This window comes from Grampus griseus (genome assembly GCF_964374135.1).
Source record: "Grampus griseus genome assembly, chromosome: 1".
NCBI classification, from domain to species: Eukaryota; Metazoa; Chordata; class Mammalia; order Artiodactyla; family Delphinidae; genus Grampus; species Grampus griseus.
The window spans coordinates 122930832-122953222 of NC_139017.1; the positions used below are offsets into that span (position 1 = coordinate 122930832).

The window sequence follows — 22391 nt, forward strand, 5'->3', positions numbered from 1 at the left end:
TCTCTGGTTGCGGGGAGCGAGGCCTACTCTTCGTTGCAGTGTGTGGGCTTCTCATTGCGGTGGCTTCTCTTGTTGCGGAGCATAGGCTCTAGGCACGCAGGCTTTGGTAGCCGTGGCACGTGGGCTCAGTAGTTGTGGCGCACAGGCTTAGTTGCTCCGTGGCATGTGGAATCTTCCCGGACCAGGGCTCGAACCCGTGTCCCCTGCACTAGCAGGCGGATTCTCAACCACTGCGCCACCAGGGAAGTCCTCCAAAAAAGTTTTTAGTTTTCATTATCCGCAACTTATCTATTTCTCTTTTGATGCTTATGCTTTTTGTCATATCTAAGGAATCACTGCCAAATACAAGGTCATGAAAGTTAACTTACATATTTTCTTCTAATAGGATTTTACTTTTGGCTTGTAAGTCTTTTATCCATTTTGAGTTAATATTTATATACAGTGTGAGCCTCCTAAGTGAATTTAATCAAGATTAAGAAAACAAACACTGTAGTAAAATGTGTAAACAAGATTGGAAGAAAATGATTTGCTGAGAAATTCAACAGCTTTAAATTTTGAGAGAACTAAGCCTCATCTGTGTCTGTGGTAAAAGATTTAAGGATTCTTAGCAATGCTAGGAGTCCTAACATTTGAAGGAGAATTATTTCCTTACTGTTTTAAAAAAGTACAATGACCCTTTACTTTTGCTTAATAGAAAATGAACAATGTCAACAAAATGTTACTGGGACTGACAGATACACACTACCATATATAAAATAGGTAAGTAATAAGAACCTACTGTACAGCACAAGGAACTCTAGTCACTACTCTGTAATGGCCTATATGGGGAAAGAATCTAAAAAAAGAGTGGATATGTGTATATGTATAACTGATTCACTTTGCTGTACACCCTGAAACTAACACAACATTGTAAATCAACTATACTCCAATAAAATTTTTAAAATAAAAGTAAAAAACAAAAAATTGGAAGAAAATGGAATTAAGCCCTTACTACTATCATATGAATTCCATGTTAAATGTGAAAAATATATTTTCTGAGGAGAAAGTTTCCAACACTGAATTTTCACTACAGCAGGTTAAAGACAGAATTACTACTCTAAGAATGACACAAATCAGAACTTGCATTGCCTCCAATTATTTTATCAATGAACCACTATGTATGGGGAAAAAATTATTTTCAGCACTAACATGTAGATATTTTAAATATAACTTACTATGATAAAATGAATTTAACGTGATAATGCAGTATACATTAGCCATTAAAACAGACATTTACGGGGAAAAAACCCACACAAACAATTCAAATTATGATGTGAAATGCATATAGCAAACATAAAAACTGACCTCTGCTGAATTCCCACACTATTTTAAATACACTCTACACCATAAAACATTAAGTGAAAAGAAAAATGAACTTTAGGTTATTTCTTCACAAATTGCCTTTAAAAAAACTTCACCACGGGTTTCCCTGGTGGCGCAGTGGTTGAGAGTCCACCTGCCAATGCAGGGGACACGGGTTCGTGCCCCGGTCCAGGAAGATCCCATATGCCGTGGAACGGCTGGGCCCGTGAGCCATGGCCGCTGAGCCTGCACATCCGGAGCCTGTGCTACGCAACCGGAGAGGCCCATGTACCGCAAAAAAAAAAACCAGAAGACTTCACCACTGAAGTATGTAGCTATGTACTCGAAAACATTTCATGTTCACCGTCTATTGACAGTCTTGCAAACAAAGCTTAAAAAAATGAAAGCTTAGGAGAGGAGGAAGATAAGATGGCGGAAGAGTAAGATGCGGAGATCACCTTCCTCCCCACAGATACATCAGAAATACATCTAAACATGGAACAACTCCTACAGAACACCTATTGAACACCGGCGGAAGACCTCAGACCTCCCAAAAGGCAAGAAACTCCCCCACGTACCTGGGTAGGGAAAAAGAAAAAATAATAAACAGAGACAAAAGAATAGGGACAGGACTTGCACCAGTGGAGGGAGCTGTGAAGGTGGAAAGGTTTCCACACACCAGAAACCCCTTTGTGGGCGGAAACTGCGGGTGGTGGTGGGGGGGAGCTTCGGAGCCACGGAAAGCGCAGCAACAGGGGTGCAGAGGGCAAAGCAGAGAGATTCCTGCACAGAGGATCGGTGCCCACCAGCACTCACCAGCCCGAGAGGCTTCTCTGCTCACCGGCCAGGGCGGGAAGGGCTGGGAGCTGAGACTCAGGCTTCCATGGAGCTCAGGGAGAGTACTGGCAGTAAGAAAACAGCCTGAAGAGGTTAGTGCACCACTACCTGGGAGGGACTCAGGGAAAAAGTCTGGACCTGCCAAGAGACTTTTTCTTCCCTCTTTGTTTCCTGGTGCAAGAGGAGAGGGGAGGGGATTAAGAGCACTGCTTAAAGGAGCTCCAGAGACCAGCGCGAGCCGTGGCTAACAGCGCAGACCCCAGAGACGGGCATGAGACGCTAAGGCTGCTGCTGCCGCCACCAAGAAGCCTGTGTGAGAGCACAGGTCACTGTCCACAACCCCCTTCCCGGGAGCCTGTGCAGCCCGCCACTGCCAGGGTCCGGGGATCGAGGGACAACTTCCCTGGGAGAACGCACGGTGCGCCTCAAGCTGGTGCAACGTCACGCCGGCCTCTGGCACGCCCACACTCCGTACCCCTCACTCCCCCAGGCCCAAGTGAGCCAGAGCCCCCAAATCAGCGGATCCTTTAACCCTGTCCTGTCTGAGCGAAGAAGAGACGCCCTCCGGTAACCTACACGCGGAGGTGGGCCCAAATCCAAAGCTGAACTACGGGAGCTGTGCAAACAAAGAAGAGAAAGGGAAATCTCTCCCAGCAGCCTCAGGAACAGCGGATTAAAGCTCCACAATCAACTTGATGTACCCTGCATCTGTGGAATACATGAATAGACAACAAATCATCCCAAATTGAGGAGGTGGACTTTGAAAGCAAAATTTATTTTTTTTCCCCCCTTTTCCTCTTTTTGTGAGTGTGTATGTGTATGCTTCTGTGTGAGGTTTTCTCTGTATAGCTTTGCTTTCACCATTTGTCCTAGGGGTCTATCTGTCTGTTTTTTTTTACTTAAAAATTTTTTTTCTTATTATTTTTTAATTTTAATGACTTTTTAATTTTACCTTATTTTATTTTAATTTCTTTTATCCTCTTTCTTTCTTTCTCCTTTTTCTCCCTTTTATTCAGAGCCGGGTGGATGAAAGGCTCTTGGTGCTGCAGCCAGGAGTCAGTGCTGTGCCTCTGAGGTAAGAGAGCCAACTTCAGGACACTGGTCCACAAGACACCTCCCAGCTCCACGTAAAATCAAACGGCAAAAATCTCCAAGAGATCTCCATCTCAACACCAACATCAGCTTCACTCAATGACCAGCAAGCTACAGTGCTGGACACCCTATGCCAAATAACTAGCAAGGAAGGAACACAGCCCCATCCATTAGCAGAGAGGTTGCCTAAAATCACAGTAAGTCCACAGACACCCCAAAACACACCACCAGACGTGGACCTGCCCACCAGAAAGACACGATCCAGCCTCATCCACCAGAACACAGGCACTAGTCCCCTCCCCCAGGAAGCCTACACAACCCACTGAACCAACCTTAGCCACTGGAGACAGACACCAAAAACAACGGGAGCTACGAACCTGCAGCCTGCAAAAAGGAGACCCCAAACACAGTAAGATAAGCAAAATGAGAAGACAGAAAAACACACAGCAGATGAAGGAGCAAGATAAAACCCCATCAGACCTAACAAATGAAGAGGAAATAGGCAGTCTACCTGAAAAAGAATTCAGAATGATAGTAAAGATGATCCAAAATCTTGGAAACAGAATAGACAAAATGCAAGAAACATTTAACAAGGACCTAGAAGAACTAAAGATGAAACAAGCAACGATGAACAACACAATAAATGAAATTAAAAATACTCTAGAAGGGATCAACAGAAGAATAACTGAGGCAGAGGAATGGATAAGTGACCTGGAAGATAGAATAGTGGAAATAACTACTGCAGAGCAGAATAAAGAAAAAAGAATAACAAGAACTGAGGACAGTCTCAGAGACCTCTGGGACAACATTAAACACACCAACATTCGAATTATAGCGGTTCCAGAAGAAGAGAAAATGAAAGGGCCTGATAAAATATTTGAAGAGATTATAGTTGAAAACTTCCCTAATTTGGGAAAGGAAATAGTTAATCAAGTCCAGGAAGCACAGAGTCCCATACAGGATAAATCCAAGGAGAAACAGGCCAAGATACATATTAATCAAACTGTCAAAAATTAAATACAAAGAAAACATATTAAAAGCAGCAAGTGAAAACCAACAAATAACACACAAGGGAATCCCCATAAGGTTAACAGCTGATCTTTCAGCAGAAACTCTGCAAGCCAGAAGGGACTGGCAGGACATATTTAAAGTGATGAAGGAGAAAAACCTACAACCAAGATTACCCAGCAAGGATCTCATTCAGATTTGATGGAGAAATTAAAACCTTTACAGACAAGCAACAGCTGAGAGAGTTCAGCACCACCAAACCAGCTTTACAACAACTGCTAAAGGATCTTCTCTAGGCAAGAAACAAAACAGAAGGAAGACACCTACAATAACAAACCCAAAACAATTAAGAAAATGGGAACAGGAACATAAATATTGATAATTACCTTAAATGTAAATGGATTAAATGCTCTCACCAAAAGACACAGACTGGCTGAATGGATATAAAAACAAGACCCATACATATGCTGTCCACAAGAAACCCACTTCAGACCTAGAGACACAAACAGATGGAAAGTAAGGGGATGGAAAAAGATATTCCATGCAAATGGAAACCAAAAGAAAGCTGGAGTAGCAATTCTCATATCATTCAAAATAGACTTTAAAATAAAGAATGTTACAAGAGACAAGGAAGGACACTATATAATGATCAAGGGATCAATCCAAGAAGAAGATATAACAATTGTAAATATTTATGCACCCAACATAGGAGCACCTCAATATATAAGGCAAATACTAACAGCCATAAAAGGGGAAATCAACAGTAACACATTCATAGTAGGGGACTTTAACACCCCACTTTCACCAATGGACAGATCATCCAAAATGAAAATAAATAAGGAAACACAAGCTTTACATGATACATTAAACAAGATGGACTTAATTGATATTTATAGGACATTCCATCCAAAAACAACAGAATACACATTCTTCTCAAGTGCTCATGGAACACTCTCCAGGACAGATCATATCTTGGGTCACAAATCAAGCCTTGGTAAATTTAAGAAAACTGAAATTGTATCAAGTATCTTTCCCGACCACAATGCTATGAAGCTAGATATCAATTACAGGAAAAGATCTGTAAAAAATACAAACACATGGAGGCTACACAATACACTACTTAATAATGAAGTGATCACTGAAGAAATAAAAGAGGAACCCAAAAAATACCTAAAAACAAATGACAATGGGGACACGATGACCCAAAACCTATGGGATGCAGCAAAAGCAGTTCTAAGAGGGAAGTTTATAGCAATACAATCCTACCTTAAGAAACAGGAAACATCTCGAATAAACAACCTAACCTTGCACCTAAAGCAATTAGAGAAAGAAGAACAAGAAAACCCCAAATTTAGCAGAAAGAGAGAAATCATAAAGATCAGATCAGAAATAAATGAAAAAGAAATGAAGGAAACAATAGCCAAAGATCAACAAAACTAAAAGATGGTTCTTTGAGAAGATAAACAAAATTGATAAACCATTAGCCACACTAATCAAGAAAAAAGGGAGAAGACTCAAATCAATAGAATTAGAAATGAAAAAGAAGTAACAACTGACACTGCAGAAATACAAAAGATCATGAGAGACTACTACAAGCAACTCTATGCCAAAAAAAATGGACAACCTGGAAGAAATGGACAAATTCTTAGAAACGCACAACCTGCCAAGACTGAATCAGGAAGAAATAGAAAATATGAACAGACCATTCACAAGCACTGAAATTGAAACTGTGATTTAAAATCTTCCAACAAACAAAAGCCCAGGACCAGATGGCTTCACAGGCGAATTCTATCAAACATTTAGAGAAGAGCTAACACCTATCCTTCTCAAACTCTTCCAAAATATAGCAGAGAGAGAAACACTCCCAAACTCATTATACAAGGCCACCATCACCCTGATACCAAAACCAGACAAAGATGTCACAAAGAAAGAAAACTACAAGACAATATCACTGATGAACACAGATACAAAAATCCTCAACAAAATACCAGCAAAAAGAATCCAACAGCACATTAAGAGGATCATACACCCTGATCAAGTGGGGTTAATTCCAGGAATGCAAGGATTCTTCAATATAAGCAAATCAATCAATGTGATACACCATATTAACAAATTGAAGGAGAAAAACCACATGGTCATCTCAACAGATGCAAATGAAAGCTTTTGACAAAATTCAACACCCATTTATGATAAAGACCCTCCAGGAAGTAGGTATAGAGGGAACTTTCCTCAACATAATAAAGGCCATATATGACAAACCCACAGCCAACATCATCCTCAATGGTGAAAAACTGAAACCATTTCTACTAAGATCAGGAACAAGACAAGGTTGCCCACTCTCACCACTCTTCTTCAACATAGTTTTGGATATTTTAGCCACAGCAATCAGAGAAGAAAAAGAAGTAAAAGGAATCCAAATTAGAAAAGAAGAAGCAAAGCTGTCACTGTTAGTAGATGACATGATACTATACATAGAGAATCCTAAAGATGCTACCAGAAAACTACTAGAGCTAATCAATGAATTTGGTAAAGTAGCAGGATACAAAAGTAATGCACAGAAATCTCTGGCATTCCTATACACTAATGATGAAAAATCTGAAAGTGAAATCAAGAAAATACTCCCATTTACTATTGCAACAAAAAGAATAAAATATCTCGGAATAAACCTACCTAAGGAAACAAAAGACCTGTATGCAGAAAATTATAAGACACTGATGAAAGAAATTAAAGATGATACGAAGAGATGGAGAGATATACCATGTTCTTGGATTGGAAGAATCAACATTGTGAAAATGACTCTACTACCCAAAGCAATCTACAAATTCAATGCAGTCCCTATCAGACTACCACTGGCATTTTTCACAGAATAGAACAAAAAATTTCACAATTTGTATGGAAACACAAAAGACCCCGAGTAGCCAAAGCAATCTTGAGAACAAAAAAATGGAGCTGGAGGAATCAGGCTCCCTGACTTCAGACTATACTACAAAGCTACAGTAATCAAGGCAGTATGGTATGCGCACATAAACAGAAATATAGATCAATGGAACAGGGTAGAAAGCCCAGAGATAAACCCAGGCACATATGGTCACCTTATCTTTGATAAAGGAGGCAGGAATGTACAGTGGAGAAAGGACAGCCTCTTCAGTAAGTGGTGCTGGGAAAACTGGACAGCTACATGTAAAAGTATGAGCTTAGATCACTCCCTAACACCATACACAAAAATAAGCTCAAAATGGATTAAAGACCTAAATGTAAGGCCAGAAACTATCAAACTCTTAGAGGAAAACATAGGCAGAACACTGTATGACATAAATCACAGCAAGATCCTTTCTGACCCACCTCCTAGAGAAATGGAAATAAAAACAAAAATAAACAAATGGGACCTAATGAAACTTCAAAGCTTTTGCACAGCAAAGGAAACCATAAACAAGACAAAAAGACAACCCTCAGAATGGGAGAAAATATTTGCAAATGAAGCAACTGACAAAGGATTAATCTCCAAAATTTACAAGCTGCTCAATAACAAAAAAATCAAACAACCCAATCCAAAAATAGGCAGAGGACCTAAATAGACATTTCTGCAAAGAAGATATACAGACTGCCAACAAACACATGAAAGAATGGTCAACATCATTAATCATTAGAGAAATGCAAATCAAAACTACAATGAGATATCATCTCACACCAGTCAGAATGGCCATCATCAAGAAATCTAGAAACAATAAATTCTGGAGAGGGTGTGGAGAAAAGGGAACACTCTTGCACTGTTGGTGGGAATGTGAATTGCTTCAGCCACTATGGAGAACAGTATGGAGGTTCCTTAAAAAACTACAAACAGAACTACCACATGACCCAGAAATCCCACTACTGGGCATATACCCTGAGAAAACCAAAATTCAAAAAGAGTCATGTACCAAAATGTTCATTGTAGCTCTATTTACAATAGCCCGGAGATGGAAACAACCTAAGTGCCCATCATCGGATGAATGGATAAAGAAGATGTGGCACATATATACAATGGAATATTACTCAGCCATAAAAGAAACGAAGTTGAACTATTTGTAATGAGGTGGATGGACCTAGAGTCCGTCATACAGAGTGAAGTTAAGTCAGAAAGAGAAAGACAAATACCGTATGCTAATACATATATATGGAATTTAAGAAAAAAAAATGTCATGAAGAACCTAGGGGTAAGACAGGAATAAAGACACAGACCTACTAGAGAATGGACTTGAGGATATGGGGAGGGGGAAGGGTAAGCTGTGACAAAGTGAGAGAGTGGCATGGACATATATACACCACCAAACGTAAAATAGCTAGCTAGTGGGAAGCAGCCGCATAGCACAGGGAGATCAGCTCGGTGCTTTGTGACCACCTAGAGGGGTGGGATAGGGAGGGTGGGAGGGAAGAGATATGGGGACATATGTATATGTATAACTGATTCACTTTGTTATAAAGCAGAAACTAACACACCACTGTAAAGCAATTATACTCCAATAAAGATGTAAAAAAATAAAAATAAAAAATGAACGCTTAAAAAAATGCCGAGAATTCATAATGCCACCCTACCTGCTTGCACTTCTGGAACGTCTGGCTGTGCTGTAACTTTTTGGTGGTGTTTTGGAACGCTTCTTTTCTTTGTCTTCTTTCTTTTTGTCTCTAATAAATGAAAACAATTTATGAATGTATTGGAAGGTTCAACTAATATATATTTCTATCAAACTACAAATAAAAACAGATGTACAGTGAAATCTAATGTTATTCTTTAATGTTATTTTACAAACTTACAAACTTTTATTATACAAACTTAATGTTATTATACAAACTTACAAACTTAAAAATAATAGTAACTCAAGCGGCGTATTTGTGGTAAACAAATTTTAAAAATCCTATTTTCCTGGTATTCCACATAAAACGTCTCTCCAAGAGCAAAGCAGAGGATGTGGCAAGAAAACAAGGATGTTGGCCAGTTTCTTAGTGTGTCTGGCGATAAACAGTAATAGTTTAAATAATTTTCTCTAGGCTCTTCAACACTCTGTTTTTCTCTCAGCTAAGTAAGTAGCAGTTTCCCAACCGACCCTGGCTCTAAATCCTCTACTGACAGGCCAAAACCCCATCGCTATTGTAAGTTCTTCTTTCAAAGCACACACCCGATGTAACCTCTTCATGGATGAAGCCAACCTTGTAACCTTTTCCCAGCTGCTATATATTCTGGGCTATCAATGCTTTTAGGAAAAAAACATCAAAATGGAGTGTTACTACAACCAGGCCTCAACTCTAAAATCTTTCTACAGATTCTTCTACGTTTACTTTTATTCCACACAGCATTTTTTCGCCCCAAGATTCTAGGCAAAAGGTAAAATATATACATATTTATAATATATATATGTCCCTTATATTCTTATAAACACACACCTATTTTCAACTGTTCTACAGTTTTAGAGATTAAAGTATCTCTTCGGTTGTTCTAGGCTAGTCCCACCCTATATCCTGTGCTTCATTCCCTCCCATCTTTGCTCATCCTGCTCCATTAGTTATCCTCTCTATTCATTCGAGTCTTTATCATCGAATTCCTAGATTACTTTAATAGTCCCTTAAGGGGCCCCAGTCATGTTTTCCACAAATTGATGCTATACCCCCTATCAGAAATCTTTCGAAGTACAAACTTGAAAATATTAATTCCCTGCTCATCACTTTTCAATTCATTCCTGTTGTCTCCTGGATCAGCCGCAAACTCCTTAGTGTGAACAAAAAAGCCTTCTATGGTGATCTGTCTCCTTAACTTTCCTGACCTCATTTCCTGGTCCTTCTATACCAAAATACTTGCTATTTCAAGAATTCATGCTAACTTTGTAAACATTCTCTACCTGAAACCATGGCCCCCGAGTCCAGTCAAATCTATCAGAATTCAATACTCAAGAGTCACCTCTCAATAAATCTCTTCCGACATCCCTAACAATGTCCCTTCCTTTGTAATTACATTCACCTCTCTCCTAGTATAAAGAAAGTTCCTTGAGGGAAGGAATGCCTAATTGCTTTGTATAAGAGATGTTTCATTAAGTAAGCTTGTTTGTTTGACTGATTGAATTAAAAGATGACTAACTGTAAAACATGAGTAAAAGCCTCGTTAAAGGCTGAACACTCAGTAAAGCTATCCCAGAACCTCTGTCCCCACTTGAGTTATATGCTTACCAAGAATAAATTTTGTTGCCCCCTCCCTGTGATCCTTACTATTTTAATTACATAATTAAATATATAAATGGGTAAAGTAGTATAAAATATAGGGCTGCTTCTAGAAAATTAAGGCAAATATTTTAGAAAGAGATAAAGGACATTTGTTAAAAATTAAGTGTTGTGAAATTGTATTGTGTGACAACTAAAAATGGGGGGAAAAATCAAGATATTTCCAAGTAACAGAGTTCTCAACACTTTTAAAGGTGGTTTAAATGAAAAGAAAGTGATTTGGTATGTATTATTCAAGACTAGGCCTAATTTCAAACAGTGTGGCCCTATATGAAAAAACAAATTATTGAATGCATGTTTAAGTTGAAATACAATGTTAAGGTGGGGATGTCTGTTTTTTAATGAATCCTCACTTTAATTCTCTACTGGTCCCCAAACCATGGGATAAGCCTGTTAAGTATGGTTCAGTCTCTGGAATATAGCAATACTGAATTCATATTTACAAAGGTGCTCACAATGAGGTATATAAAGATGAATTAGGAAGGCATGATTGTCTGCCATAAACTCTTTGGCATACCAAGAGATGTGGCTGGTAACACTACATCCTTAGTAATGGTTGAATAGAAAAGAGGAAATGAAAAAAGGCAGTAGAAACAGCTAAGAATTTTTACTACAAAGAAATTTTATCTAGGCCTTCAGCTGTAAATAGAAATCTCAAGTTTATGAAGGAGCACAAGAAAACAATGTCAGCCTCCTCCAACAGTTTCTTCCCATCTCCTATCATAACCTCTTGTCATTAAAGCAGCAATATTTGGGGGTGTTGGGAACTCTAAAATTTGTCTTCCCACTCAGTGTTTGTTAATAGTTTTTTACTGTACCTGTTTTTTGATGTGCTCCTTGACCTTCTACCCCTCTCTCTGGAATGAGATCTTCTCCGTCTTGGACTTTTGGATCGTCGTCTACTCCTTGACTTAGAATGTGATCGCCTTCTTGATCTGCTTCTTGACCGCCTTATAATGTAAAAGGAAGCAAACACATGTATGTAAATGGAAAAAGACTAGCTCTGTTTCTGACTATTTCATATAAGCATCAGACAAAAGATTCAGACATGTGGACTAGCCATCAGTGAGGGTAATTTCCTGCCATTATTTATTTACTCTACACAACAACATCTTTGATATCCTAGAAATTAGTAAATACCTTTTAACCCCTGGAATTCCTCACCTTTTAATCTTTTGCTCAACCTGTCAAACCAATCCTACTTTGCCCATTGAAACTACAACTCCAAACTTAAAAATACTGCTAGAGAATGAAGAAAAACAAAAAATATCTGACTCATTTGCATCATTTCACAATTACATAGCATTTTTGCAAGTACACCTTATTTGATTCCTCACTATTGCAAGTTAAACCCATTTACTACTTATTGAATACTTATTTATGCCCACTACATGCTTTACAAATACTAAGTCACTTACCCTCATAATAAACCTAATAAAGTATGTACCATTATTATTCCCATTTTAAAAATGGAAACCATATAGGGTGTTGCCTTCTATGATTTCCAGTTGTTGTTCTCTGAAATATATTCCACTTCTTCGATTTGCAGTTTAAGAGAAATCCAAGTAATGCAAGCATGATACAGATATATACAACTCAGTACAAACTGCCTTTTCTACTCTTAAGTGTCCTCAACATCACATCATCATCTCTTTCCTGCCACGTAAGAGATGTTTCTCCCTGTGCCTACTGCATACCACCCTGCTCCCCATACTTTCTCTAAAAGGTTAAGTGCAATTAACCTTTTGATGTTCTTTGATCCTCCTTCCTATTTTATTCCTTTCTATTTTAAGAATAATTGAAAATAAATTGCAGTTCTTTGCTTAGACTTGGTCATTTAATTTCTAGTGGATCATTCAACCTCTTTTCATGGAAAACTTCAAATACAATTTAAACTTTTTGCTTTTACTTTTTCAAAGTGCCAAAGGACGGACATTTTCGTAATGTAGAAGATATGTGTTCAAATCTCATTTATAAGCCAGTTAACTGAGAGCATTCATTATTTAACCTCTTTGAGCCTATTATTTCAGCAAAGAAAAACAGCACCTCCATCACAGAATAGTTGAAATTATAAAGCCCAGCTCAGTGCCTTACTGTAGACACATATATTATATACTGACTCCCTCTTCTCTTACTAATGTGCTAACATAGTACTGCCATCATTCTCTAGAGCAGCTGTTTCAAAACCCATCAGTAGCAGTGTCTCATCGAATTCAATAACTTTATATTTTGCTCATTTCTTACTTTTGACCATATTTGAAACTATCTACTAAAGCAATCCCTCTCAATAACATGTCTATATCCTAGGAAATTTTCATGTAATGCTTACCTACCTTTTTCTAAGCTCCATAAGGACAAGTGGTATATTATGTCTATACCACTGTACCCTTGAGCAACGACTACAGTGTCTGACTAGTAAACGGTACTACTAATATATTTTGAGTGAAATATTGACCCTATAAAATATCAGAACCATCACTTTCTTATTAAGAATTTTTTAAAATTCTGGAAAACCAAAATTGATGCTATTAGAATTAAGTATTATTCATATTTTGAGAATTCTGGCTTTAACAAAAATTTAAGTCAACAATCATCTTAGCAAAACCGTTACACATTTATCCTACCTCTAATGTATATAGAAAAAAACATAGTTGCAGGAAAAAATCGTAAGTACATTGTTGTAGGTTTCCTTCTAAACAAAGTGATTAATAATATAAAATAGTGCTCGCTTCGGCAGCACATATACTAAAATTGGAACGATAAAGATTAGCATGGCCCCTGCGCAAGGATGACACGCAAATTCGTGAAGCGTTCCATATTTTTTCTTACCTTTCATGGAAAAAAGAAGTCACTTACAAAAGAAAAAAAATTGTTGTATTATTAGTTGAAACTTAACTAAGTCTGTGTAAAGGTAGAACTGAGTTGTTCAATACAGTAGCCACTAGTCACATATGACTATTTAAATCTTTTAATAATTAAAAAATATATATAAAATAGTTTAAAAAGTCTAATAAGCAGAGGTATTACATCAATCAATTTATTATAAGGTGCTGAAACAGTTATTTTTCAACAGCATTGCACTGCAGAGCCACTTCAACACAGTTTACATAAGCTTTTAAAAATTAGAAAAATAAAAATTATCGTATTATGTATCTAAATACGTAAAAAGCTTATTGAACGTAATGGTCATTTTATATACCAAGATGCTAAAAATACAACAACTCATAATCTTTATCTTTCTGTTATGAGGCATTACTACAAGTGTTCAAAAGCACTTTGTTCAGGGAAATAAATGTTTCACTGTTATTTCCCATTGGTCATAATTAAAATTAGTATTTGAAAGCCTTAGCATGTCCCTGTTATGTACAAAGGAAAAAGATATAGGTTCTCCTTTTTAAGTCTTTTTAAGTGTTAAACTAAGCTATGAGAGCACCAGTTCTGGAAGGTTAGGATTCTAAGTACAGGCACAGCTCAGAGATACTATGAGTTTGTTCCCAGATCACTGCAATAAACTTAGTATCACAAAAAAGTGAGTCACAATGAATTTCTGGTTTCCCAGTGCATATAAAAGTTATGTTTATACTATACTGTAGTCTGTGAAGTGTGCAATAGCATTATGTCTAAAAAACAGTGTACGTAATTTAATTAAAAACGTGGCTAAAGACTGCTAAACATTACCTGAGCTTTCAGTGAGCCGTAATCTTTTTGCAATAGTAACAACATCAAAGATCACTAATCACAGATCACCATAACAAATATAATAATGAGGTTAGCTATTCTGGAGTGGCAATTGACAAGTGTAGAAAGATTAAACCAAGATGAATAGTAAAGATCCTTGAACACCATTCTAAGGTTTTATGTGTCAACTTATTAAGACAATAAGGAGCTTCTAAAGGTTTCATAGAGCTGTGACATGTTCTAGATTTGGTTTTTGAAAGACATCTTTAAGAATGAGATGGGCTGGGTGACAGACACACCAGACAAAACTACCCTGTAACATTCTGCTACAGACAATGTTTGTGTCCTCCCAAAATTCTTATGCAAAACCGAATACCCAATGTTATGACATTATGAGGTAGCGGCCTTTGGGAGGTGACTACGTTATGAAGGTGCAGCTTTCATCAACAGGATTAATGCCCATATGAAAGAAGTCTCAGAAGACCCCTTGGTCCATTCCCCTATGTGAGGACACAGTGAAGAGACAGCAAACTATAAATGAGGAAGCAGGTCCTCACCAGACACCAAATTTGCTGACACCTTGATCTTGAACTTCCCAGCTTCCAACACTGTGAGAAGTAAATTTCTATTGTTTATAAGCCACCCAGTCTATGGTATTGTTATAGCAGCCGAATGGACTAAGACACAGTCTAAGAAATGACTGAACAATGTTATGGGGTCCATCAATTTTTTTTTTCCCAAAATAATAACAAGATATTTTTTGCCTTTTCCACTGTGACATTTGCACTAATAGTGCAAAAGCAATGGTGGTGTACAAGTGCTGGCATCTCCTTATTACAAATCAAGGTAGTGGCAACTGAACCTCCCTATTATCTACTGTATTCTTCACTGGCATTTGTAGTATGCACTTGCAGTAAAAAGAAAGAAAAAAAAAGAAACCCTGCCTAAGGATGTCTTTGATAAAGCCAGTAAAAACTATTAAATTTATTAAATCTAGTCCCTTGAGTAATATTAGAGTAATATTATTGACTAGTAATATTAAATCTAGTCCCTTCAGCAATATTCTGTGCAACAAAATGGGCAGTATGCATAAATCACTTCTGATACTTTATAGTTCAATGACTGTGTCAAGGAAGACACCTGTGTGATTGAGTGTGAGCTCACCTAATTGCTTTTGCCATGAAACATCATCTTTACCTGAAAGAACAAGTGACAAACCATGGTTGTTCAGACTTGGGTATTTGGTAGAACACTTTCATGGAAAATGAGTAAGGTTTATCATTTCAAGGAAAACAAATTTGTTGCCAATAATAAAATTTGAGCTTTCAAGAGAAAATTAAATTTTGGAAAACCTGAACACACCATTGTGAACCTGACAGCTTCCTAACACTTTAAAAGGGTTTACCGATGAGATGTGTGGCGATATTACCAAGTCATTTTTTGATCTTGTGTAACAAAATGTGTCAACATTTGAAAACTTGCATAATGCAATAAATCAATCATTTTCCAAACCACCAATGCATAACTGTACAAAAGCATGCCTGGGAAAAAGATCCATCAAGGTGTAAGAAAGATCAACAGATTTTAAAGTAGCAAAATATAAAAGGTTCACTATTATGGTTTCAGATTCCATATTACTACTACCTTTTAAGAAAGTACTCTTGTTAAGTCTGGTATTATATCAAAGAATACTATTCCCAATTACCTGAAAAGACTATAAAATTACTTTTCCCTCTTCTCACTATATATTTGTGTAAGATTTTCTACATATATTAACTAAAATATATTGCAATAAGTTGAATGCAGAATCCTGTACACGTCTTCTAGTAAGCCAAAGGTTAAAGAGATTTGCAAAGGTTTAAAACAAAGCGATTCTTTTAATTTTTCTGGAAAAGTTTTGTTTCAAAGCTAAGTTAATATAAATGGGTTTACTACTGTTATTTCAGATGATGGTTTCAAATTTTATTACGGCCAACACTGATAGATATAACCCACATAAACAAAAGCTCATCGGAGTACTCAAATTTTCTACAAGTATAGAGATCTTAATACCAGCAAGTTTGAGAGCCACTGGGCTAGAGAGACCCTTACAAACTTATACAGGAATGTCATGTGAAAAAAAAAAATACACTGGTCCTTTTAAATTGCCTAGTCTTACTCTAGGTAGGATAAAGAATAATTGGTACTATCATGTGGTTTGTCCAATAGTACAAAGAACAATCTCATAAAAGGTAACAAGTTGTCATCTGCAAATATTCAAGCTTTAGATGGTAATCTGCAGGCTGCAATGATGACATTCCATGTTCAAACTCTCAGGAGTCCAGTGAAAAGTCAGAACTAGAATTCAAGTTAAAAGTTTCAAGTCCAGTGTTCTTTCCATAGTACTAATTCATTTCAGTGCTCAAATCCCAGTGGCTTCCTCCTAAGCCTGGATTTTTGGGGGTTTTAAAGTATCAATCATCCATGTCTTTTCTCCATTTATATATGTGTGAACACTTATTCTCATACTCTGCTAATAGCAGTAGTTACCAAAACCACTTTAACCAGGAGCTAATTAGGTTAAGAGATAAGCAGATGTGATAGAGAAATTATCTTTGTCTAAGCTACAACTTACTACCAAAAAGCAATCAATCTAATAACCTGTGCCTAGAAGATGAGGGAGTCCTCCTCCTCCTAGAACGTGATCTTGATCTCGAGTGCCTTCGTTTTTCTTCCTTCTTATCTGGATTTAAAAGAAAAGGAATTTGGCTTTAGACATCGTCAAGCAGGAAGATTATTCCCATTCAGGAGTTATTCTTAGAATTTATTACCTTAATTTTCAGCTTTAATACAAAATTCTTAAATTCAGGCAGCTAAAGGTTCCTTTGACTATTTCATTTGCCAGACTTAGGAGGCTGTCAAGTGTCATCCATAAAACAATCTATGAAAATCATTACCTTTCTCATTCTTTACCCTTTAGAGATTTCTAAATCATGAGTCCCTTTTTCCATTCCTAGGTTCTACTTCCCCAAATATAGCTACCATTCACCCAGATTAAAACTCTAATCTTTACATGTTTATGTATTAAGAGCATCTCCCCAACCAGTACTTAAGTGTAAAATATGTTTAAAAAATACGTTTACAATAAAAATATAAACATTTAAAATTGTTGGTCCAGCAAAATGTTCCTTCTTTCATTCATCACTTAGCTCTATGCTCCTTTCCTAAGAAGTGTCTCATTCATTAACTCTCTTCACTATACTGCTGGGACAGAACTGGATTTTACTAATCTAGCTCTTTTTTTAATCTGTCTGTCCTTCTTCTTCCTCACTCATTTTCAACTGTGTAAGTGCAGAGAGCAGAGCTAGAAACATCTGTCATCATTTCCTAGTTTTAAAATAACACATAAACTCCTTAACTTACTCCTTTAACTTAGGACATAATGAAAGAGAAATCCAGCCATTGCATTCTTCGTATATGGACTATCAAAGTGAGACTGAGTTCCTCTTTTACGTTTAGATCATTTCATTAATAGGATTCAATTTATTGTGAATGTCATTATTAATAAATTAACAAAAATCTTGGGCAAAAAAAAAATTCATAAAGAAACCAATTTTAGTCATTTCAGTTATGAGTTTTCAATGAAAACAGAAATGGTGTTCTGGCTTTGGAGTCGTACAGGTCCAGTTGTCTATCAAAATTTCCTACTGCTTGCCATGTGACCTTGGGCTAATTGTTTAATAATTTGTTGATTAAATGAGATAATACACATAAAGCATCTGGTATTAATTTATCCATTATACTTAACAATTATTTGCCTAATACTATATATAATAAAAACCATCCCATTTATTAAGAAATAGTGGAAAAATAAATAAAACATTGTTTTTAATGGGAAAAAAAAAAAATCAGGACCAAAGATCAAAATACATGCAGGAAGCCGGGCTTCCCTGGTGGCGCAGTGGTTGAGAGTCCGCCTGCCGATGCAGGGGACACAGGTTCGTGCCCCGGTCCGGGAAGATCCCACATGCCGCGGAGCGGCTGGGCCCGTGAGCCATGGCCGCTGAGCCTGCGCGTCCGTAGCCTGTGCTCCGCAACGGGAGAGGCCACAACAGTGAGAGGCCCGCGTACCGCAAAAAAAAAAAAAAAAAAAATACATGCAGGAAAACAATGGGACAACCATTCATTTCATCTCAAAAAGACAATCTGCAAAGAATAATACATTTGCTTTTCTTTAAACAAATGGCATAAACAGAAGATCTTTAGTAGGTTTTCTTGGTCAAATAAAAGACTGAAATCAATTAGGCTACCCCAACTTATGCAAACATAAATGATTAAAAAACCACCAAAAAAAAAACCTCATAAATTAAAAACCACCAAAATATCACATGAAGCATTAGGTAATCCTAGGCACTAATGTTTCCGAATGAGGAATTCTTTGTTTAGCGAGTGGGAGGTGCTTGTACACTGTAGGATGTTTAGTATACCCCTGGCCCTCTGCCTACCGGATGCAGCTGGTACCAGCATGACAACTAAGTGTCTCCAGGTATTTCCAAATATGCCTGGGTAACAACTCTTACCCATACCACCCACCCACTCCCAAATGAGAATCACTGCACTAAATGATCTTTTATCAAAATATGAGAAATAAAATTTAAAAAATGACTGAAGTATTATTCAACTAATTTCCAAACATAATTGCATAAACCTATTTTACCTGGTTCTATAGCAGCAGAAATTAGGGACTGTGCTTCTCGTACTCTCTTCATGGCTTCCTCTATTTCTTTACTAGAGGTATCTGATTTCAGACTTGGTGAAACAAGACCAGCAGCTACATGATTCAACCTGGAACAGAACCAAGAATTGCATCTGAAATATTTAAAAATGTACAACAGCATTTCAAATAAACACATGTTCCTATCTTCATTTTAGTAAGATACTCCTTGAAAAAAAGGGAGGGGAACTCCACAATTTTGATAAAATTATATGTAATATATATATATAGTATAGTAAGCTTTGGATATTTACAATGGCACCTGCATTTTAAAAGACTCAGAGATATGTGGAATAAGAAAAAAAAATCTATTTAATTTTGCTCAACGTCCATGAACTTTCTATACACATTTTGGCAAATGTTAGTACATGGGAATATGCTGATGCTAAAGATTTTTGATTAACAGAATCTTCCTTAATATGATTTAAAAACTTTCTAAATCATAATTTTGTTGGGGAAGATAATTACTTTTAAGCTTGCAGATGGGGAGAAACTGAGGCAGAAGCCAATGGCACACCAAAATTACTTACGAAATTCCTGAATAGAAAGGCTAAAGATACACCTTAAGGGTTTATAAAAGTAAAAAAATACTGTAGACACCAAGTTGAGGCTGGTAGTTATTTGTGGGTAGAGTGGGAAATGTAAACAAGAATGAGTACACAGGGAGTTTTTAGAAACTGTATTAGTGTTTGGTTTTTTTTGCAGTAGGCGGGCCTCTCACTGTTGTGGCCTCTCCCATTGCGGAGCACAGGCTCCGGACACGCAGGCTCAGCGGCCATGGCTCATGGGCCCAGCCGCTCCGCGGCATGTGGGATCCTCCCAGACCGGGGCACGAACCAGTGTCCCCTGCATTGGCAGGCAGACTCTCAACCACTGCACCACCAGGGAAGCCCCTAAAAACTGTGTTAGTGATATTTTTATAAGCAGGGTGGTAGACACTTGGATTTTATCTGGTAATTTTTAAGAAAAAAATGCCACTAACTACTATAATCAAATGAGTCTGTCCTGCCTCCCCCACATGCTCTCCCACTTATTGACAGTGACTTTCACCAAGTTAAGAAGAAGAAGCATTAAGCTCAGATTTGATATACTAAGAAATTACCAATGAAAATATCTCATGAATTTGTGATATATCAAGTAGGAAATATAAGTTACAGCATGAAGAAAACTTTTCAAAGCCCCTAAAAAGATGTTGACTATTATTATGTGACATGTATTACTCCTTTACTCTGGGCTAGTGTTTCCCTCACTTCTGTCTTCCTCTTATTCATCCCCTAGGGCAGTGGTCCCCAACCTTCCTGGCCCCAGGGACCAGTTCTGTGGAAGACAATTTTTCCATGGACGGACAGGGGTATGTGTGGGGGGATGGTCCAGGCGATGATGGGGAGCAGCAGATGAAGCTTCACTCGCTCACCTGCCACTCACCTCCTGCTGTGCGGCCTGGTTCCTAACAGGCTGCTGTGGACCGGTATGGGCCGCAGCCTGGGGGTTGGGGACCCTTGCCCTAGGGCTTAGCCTCTCTGATCTTTGAACTAAGTTCTCCTCCCTAGGGCTTAGCCTCTCTGATCTTTGAACTAAGTTCTCCTCCTTGTAATAAGTTCCCATAGCACCTCTGTACTTCCTTTAGTTGGATGCACATGCTTTACTATAGTTAAATAGTGTCTCCCTTTCTGAGTATAGTAGTAGTCAGTGTAATTTTTTAAATGAATCAACTAAAGACAACACTCAGCTCTTTACTTGTCATCCTGGTTTAACCTATTTACAATGATTTTCAAAGACCAATAATTATTCCAAAACAAAACCCTTTATAGATGGGCTTACCTCTGGATTTTTTCTCCCTGTTTCTAGAAAACAGGATTACATATTGCATGCCTTGAGAAAACTTTCTTTTAGCTATCAAAAATAAAATACCTGTTCTCTAGATATTAGTATATCTCTATCACCAATGGAAACAGAAGAAAAAAATCCTTACTTGGGATCAACAGTACTCATAAGTTTCAGCAACTGATCTGCTGCAAGAGACTGGAAAAACAAAAAAATAGCAATGAGAACACACAGAACAATAAATGATTACTATTTTAATTTTTTTAGTATGTTGAAATGTCCTAGAACAATCTGGCAAACCTACAGAAACTAACATATCCCAAGCACAACAATGACCAATAGAAATATAATGCCAGCCAAATATGTCATATTAAGTTTTCTAGTCACAACATTAAAAAAGTAAACAGGTGACATTAGTGACTGTAGTACTGGATACCCAGAGCTGCTTTATCAGGTAAATAATGAAATTATGAAGCTGAACAGTCCAGATTTTACAGAATAATGACCTCCTCCTTATTTTAAGACTTTCTAAGGGAAAGTAACATTTTAAGGAAACATGTAAAACAAAACTCAATGTGCTTAGTCAGTATAATAATCAAAAGAATTCCATAAAGGACTTCAGGAAAAAGTTTAGCCAAATCGCAATGAGGGAAAACAAAAATTTCCAAGTGAGTAGATGACAAGAGAATAAATTATGAACACACATTCCTATCATTTCATGACTTTATTTTGACTTCATAACATATTGATGTGGTGTTGGCTTCCTGTGAAACTCATCTACTTTGAACTTTATCAAATGAGAAATTCTTTGATGGGCAAGGGGCCAATAATGCAGTGACCTTTTAAATCTCTCATTAACAAGTTTACATAAGAAAAAATTACTACAATATATAAGTCAGTTAACTCCTGTTCTTGAAATGCAAAGTAACATTTAATGAAGTAATTTTTTTAATTACAAAAATGAGTTCAGAGTTGAAGGGTATTAAGTTATACCTGAGAGTTCAAGTTTGCTCCAGGAAGCCCAAGTGCAGCAAGGGCAGGATCAAGAGTAGGAGCTCCCAAAGCAGCCAACGGAACAGCGCCAATCTGTGAAATTTCAAATTTTATTTATTTAAAATCTTGTTTCTGTTTCTTATACTGTGGGGGTTGGGGGAGTGCGTCAATTTTTATTTCCTCTAAAGGCCAGATAATAACTAGTTTAAGTCTGTAGGTTGTGCGGACTCCAGTGCAACTACTTAACTATGCCGTTGTAGATCAAAAACAGTCAGAGACAATACATAAATAAGTGGCCATAATTGTGTTCCAATAAAAATTAACAGATAACGGGGGTCTGGCCCAAGAGCTATAGCTTGCCTACCCCTGCTATAACATGATGGCCTCATTTTTCACTCATCACAGCACATTTATCTCTAAAATCAGAATTTAGAAAAAATGCAAAGATTTTCACACATTCTTGTGCCATTTATAAATATTTACTGCTTCTTAGCTCCAAATCCATTGTTTGTTGTCCTACTGCGTGATACTGAAGGCAGCACCCTTATAAGCATTTCTCCTTTGACAGCTGGCACGATGTTAAGCTTTACTTTTAGGGGGAGCTGGAAATACCTTTAGG

The 22391-nt window shown here is 37.4% G+C and overlaps 1 protein-coding gene across 1 annotated transcript in view; it reads right to left on the bottom strand.

Annotated features, from left to right (window-relative positions):
• Nucleotides 1-22391, bottom strand: part of SRSF11 (serine and arginine rich splicing factor 11) — a 54545-nt gene that overhangs the window by 7180 nt on the left and 24974 nt on the right. The window contains exons 6-11 of the mRNA XM_082654710.1: nt 21773-21865; nt 20928-20977; nt 18899-19026; nt 16843-16924; nt 11343-11474; nt 8851-8940 (exon numbers count right to left, since the gene is read on the bottom strand). Of these exons, the coding sequence (XP_082510836.1) occupies nt 8851-8940; nt 11343-11474; nt 16843-16924; nt 18899-19026; nt 20928-20977; nt 21773-21865 (575 nt within the window). The remainder of the gene's footprint in view (nt 1-8850; nt 8941-11342; nt 11475-16842; nt 16925-18898; nt 19027-20927; nt 20978-21772; nt 21866-22391) is intronic.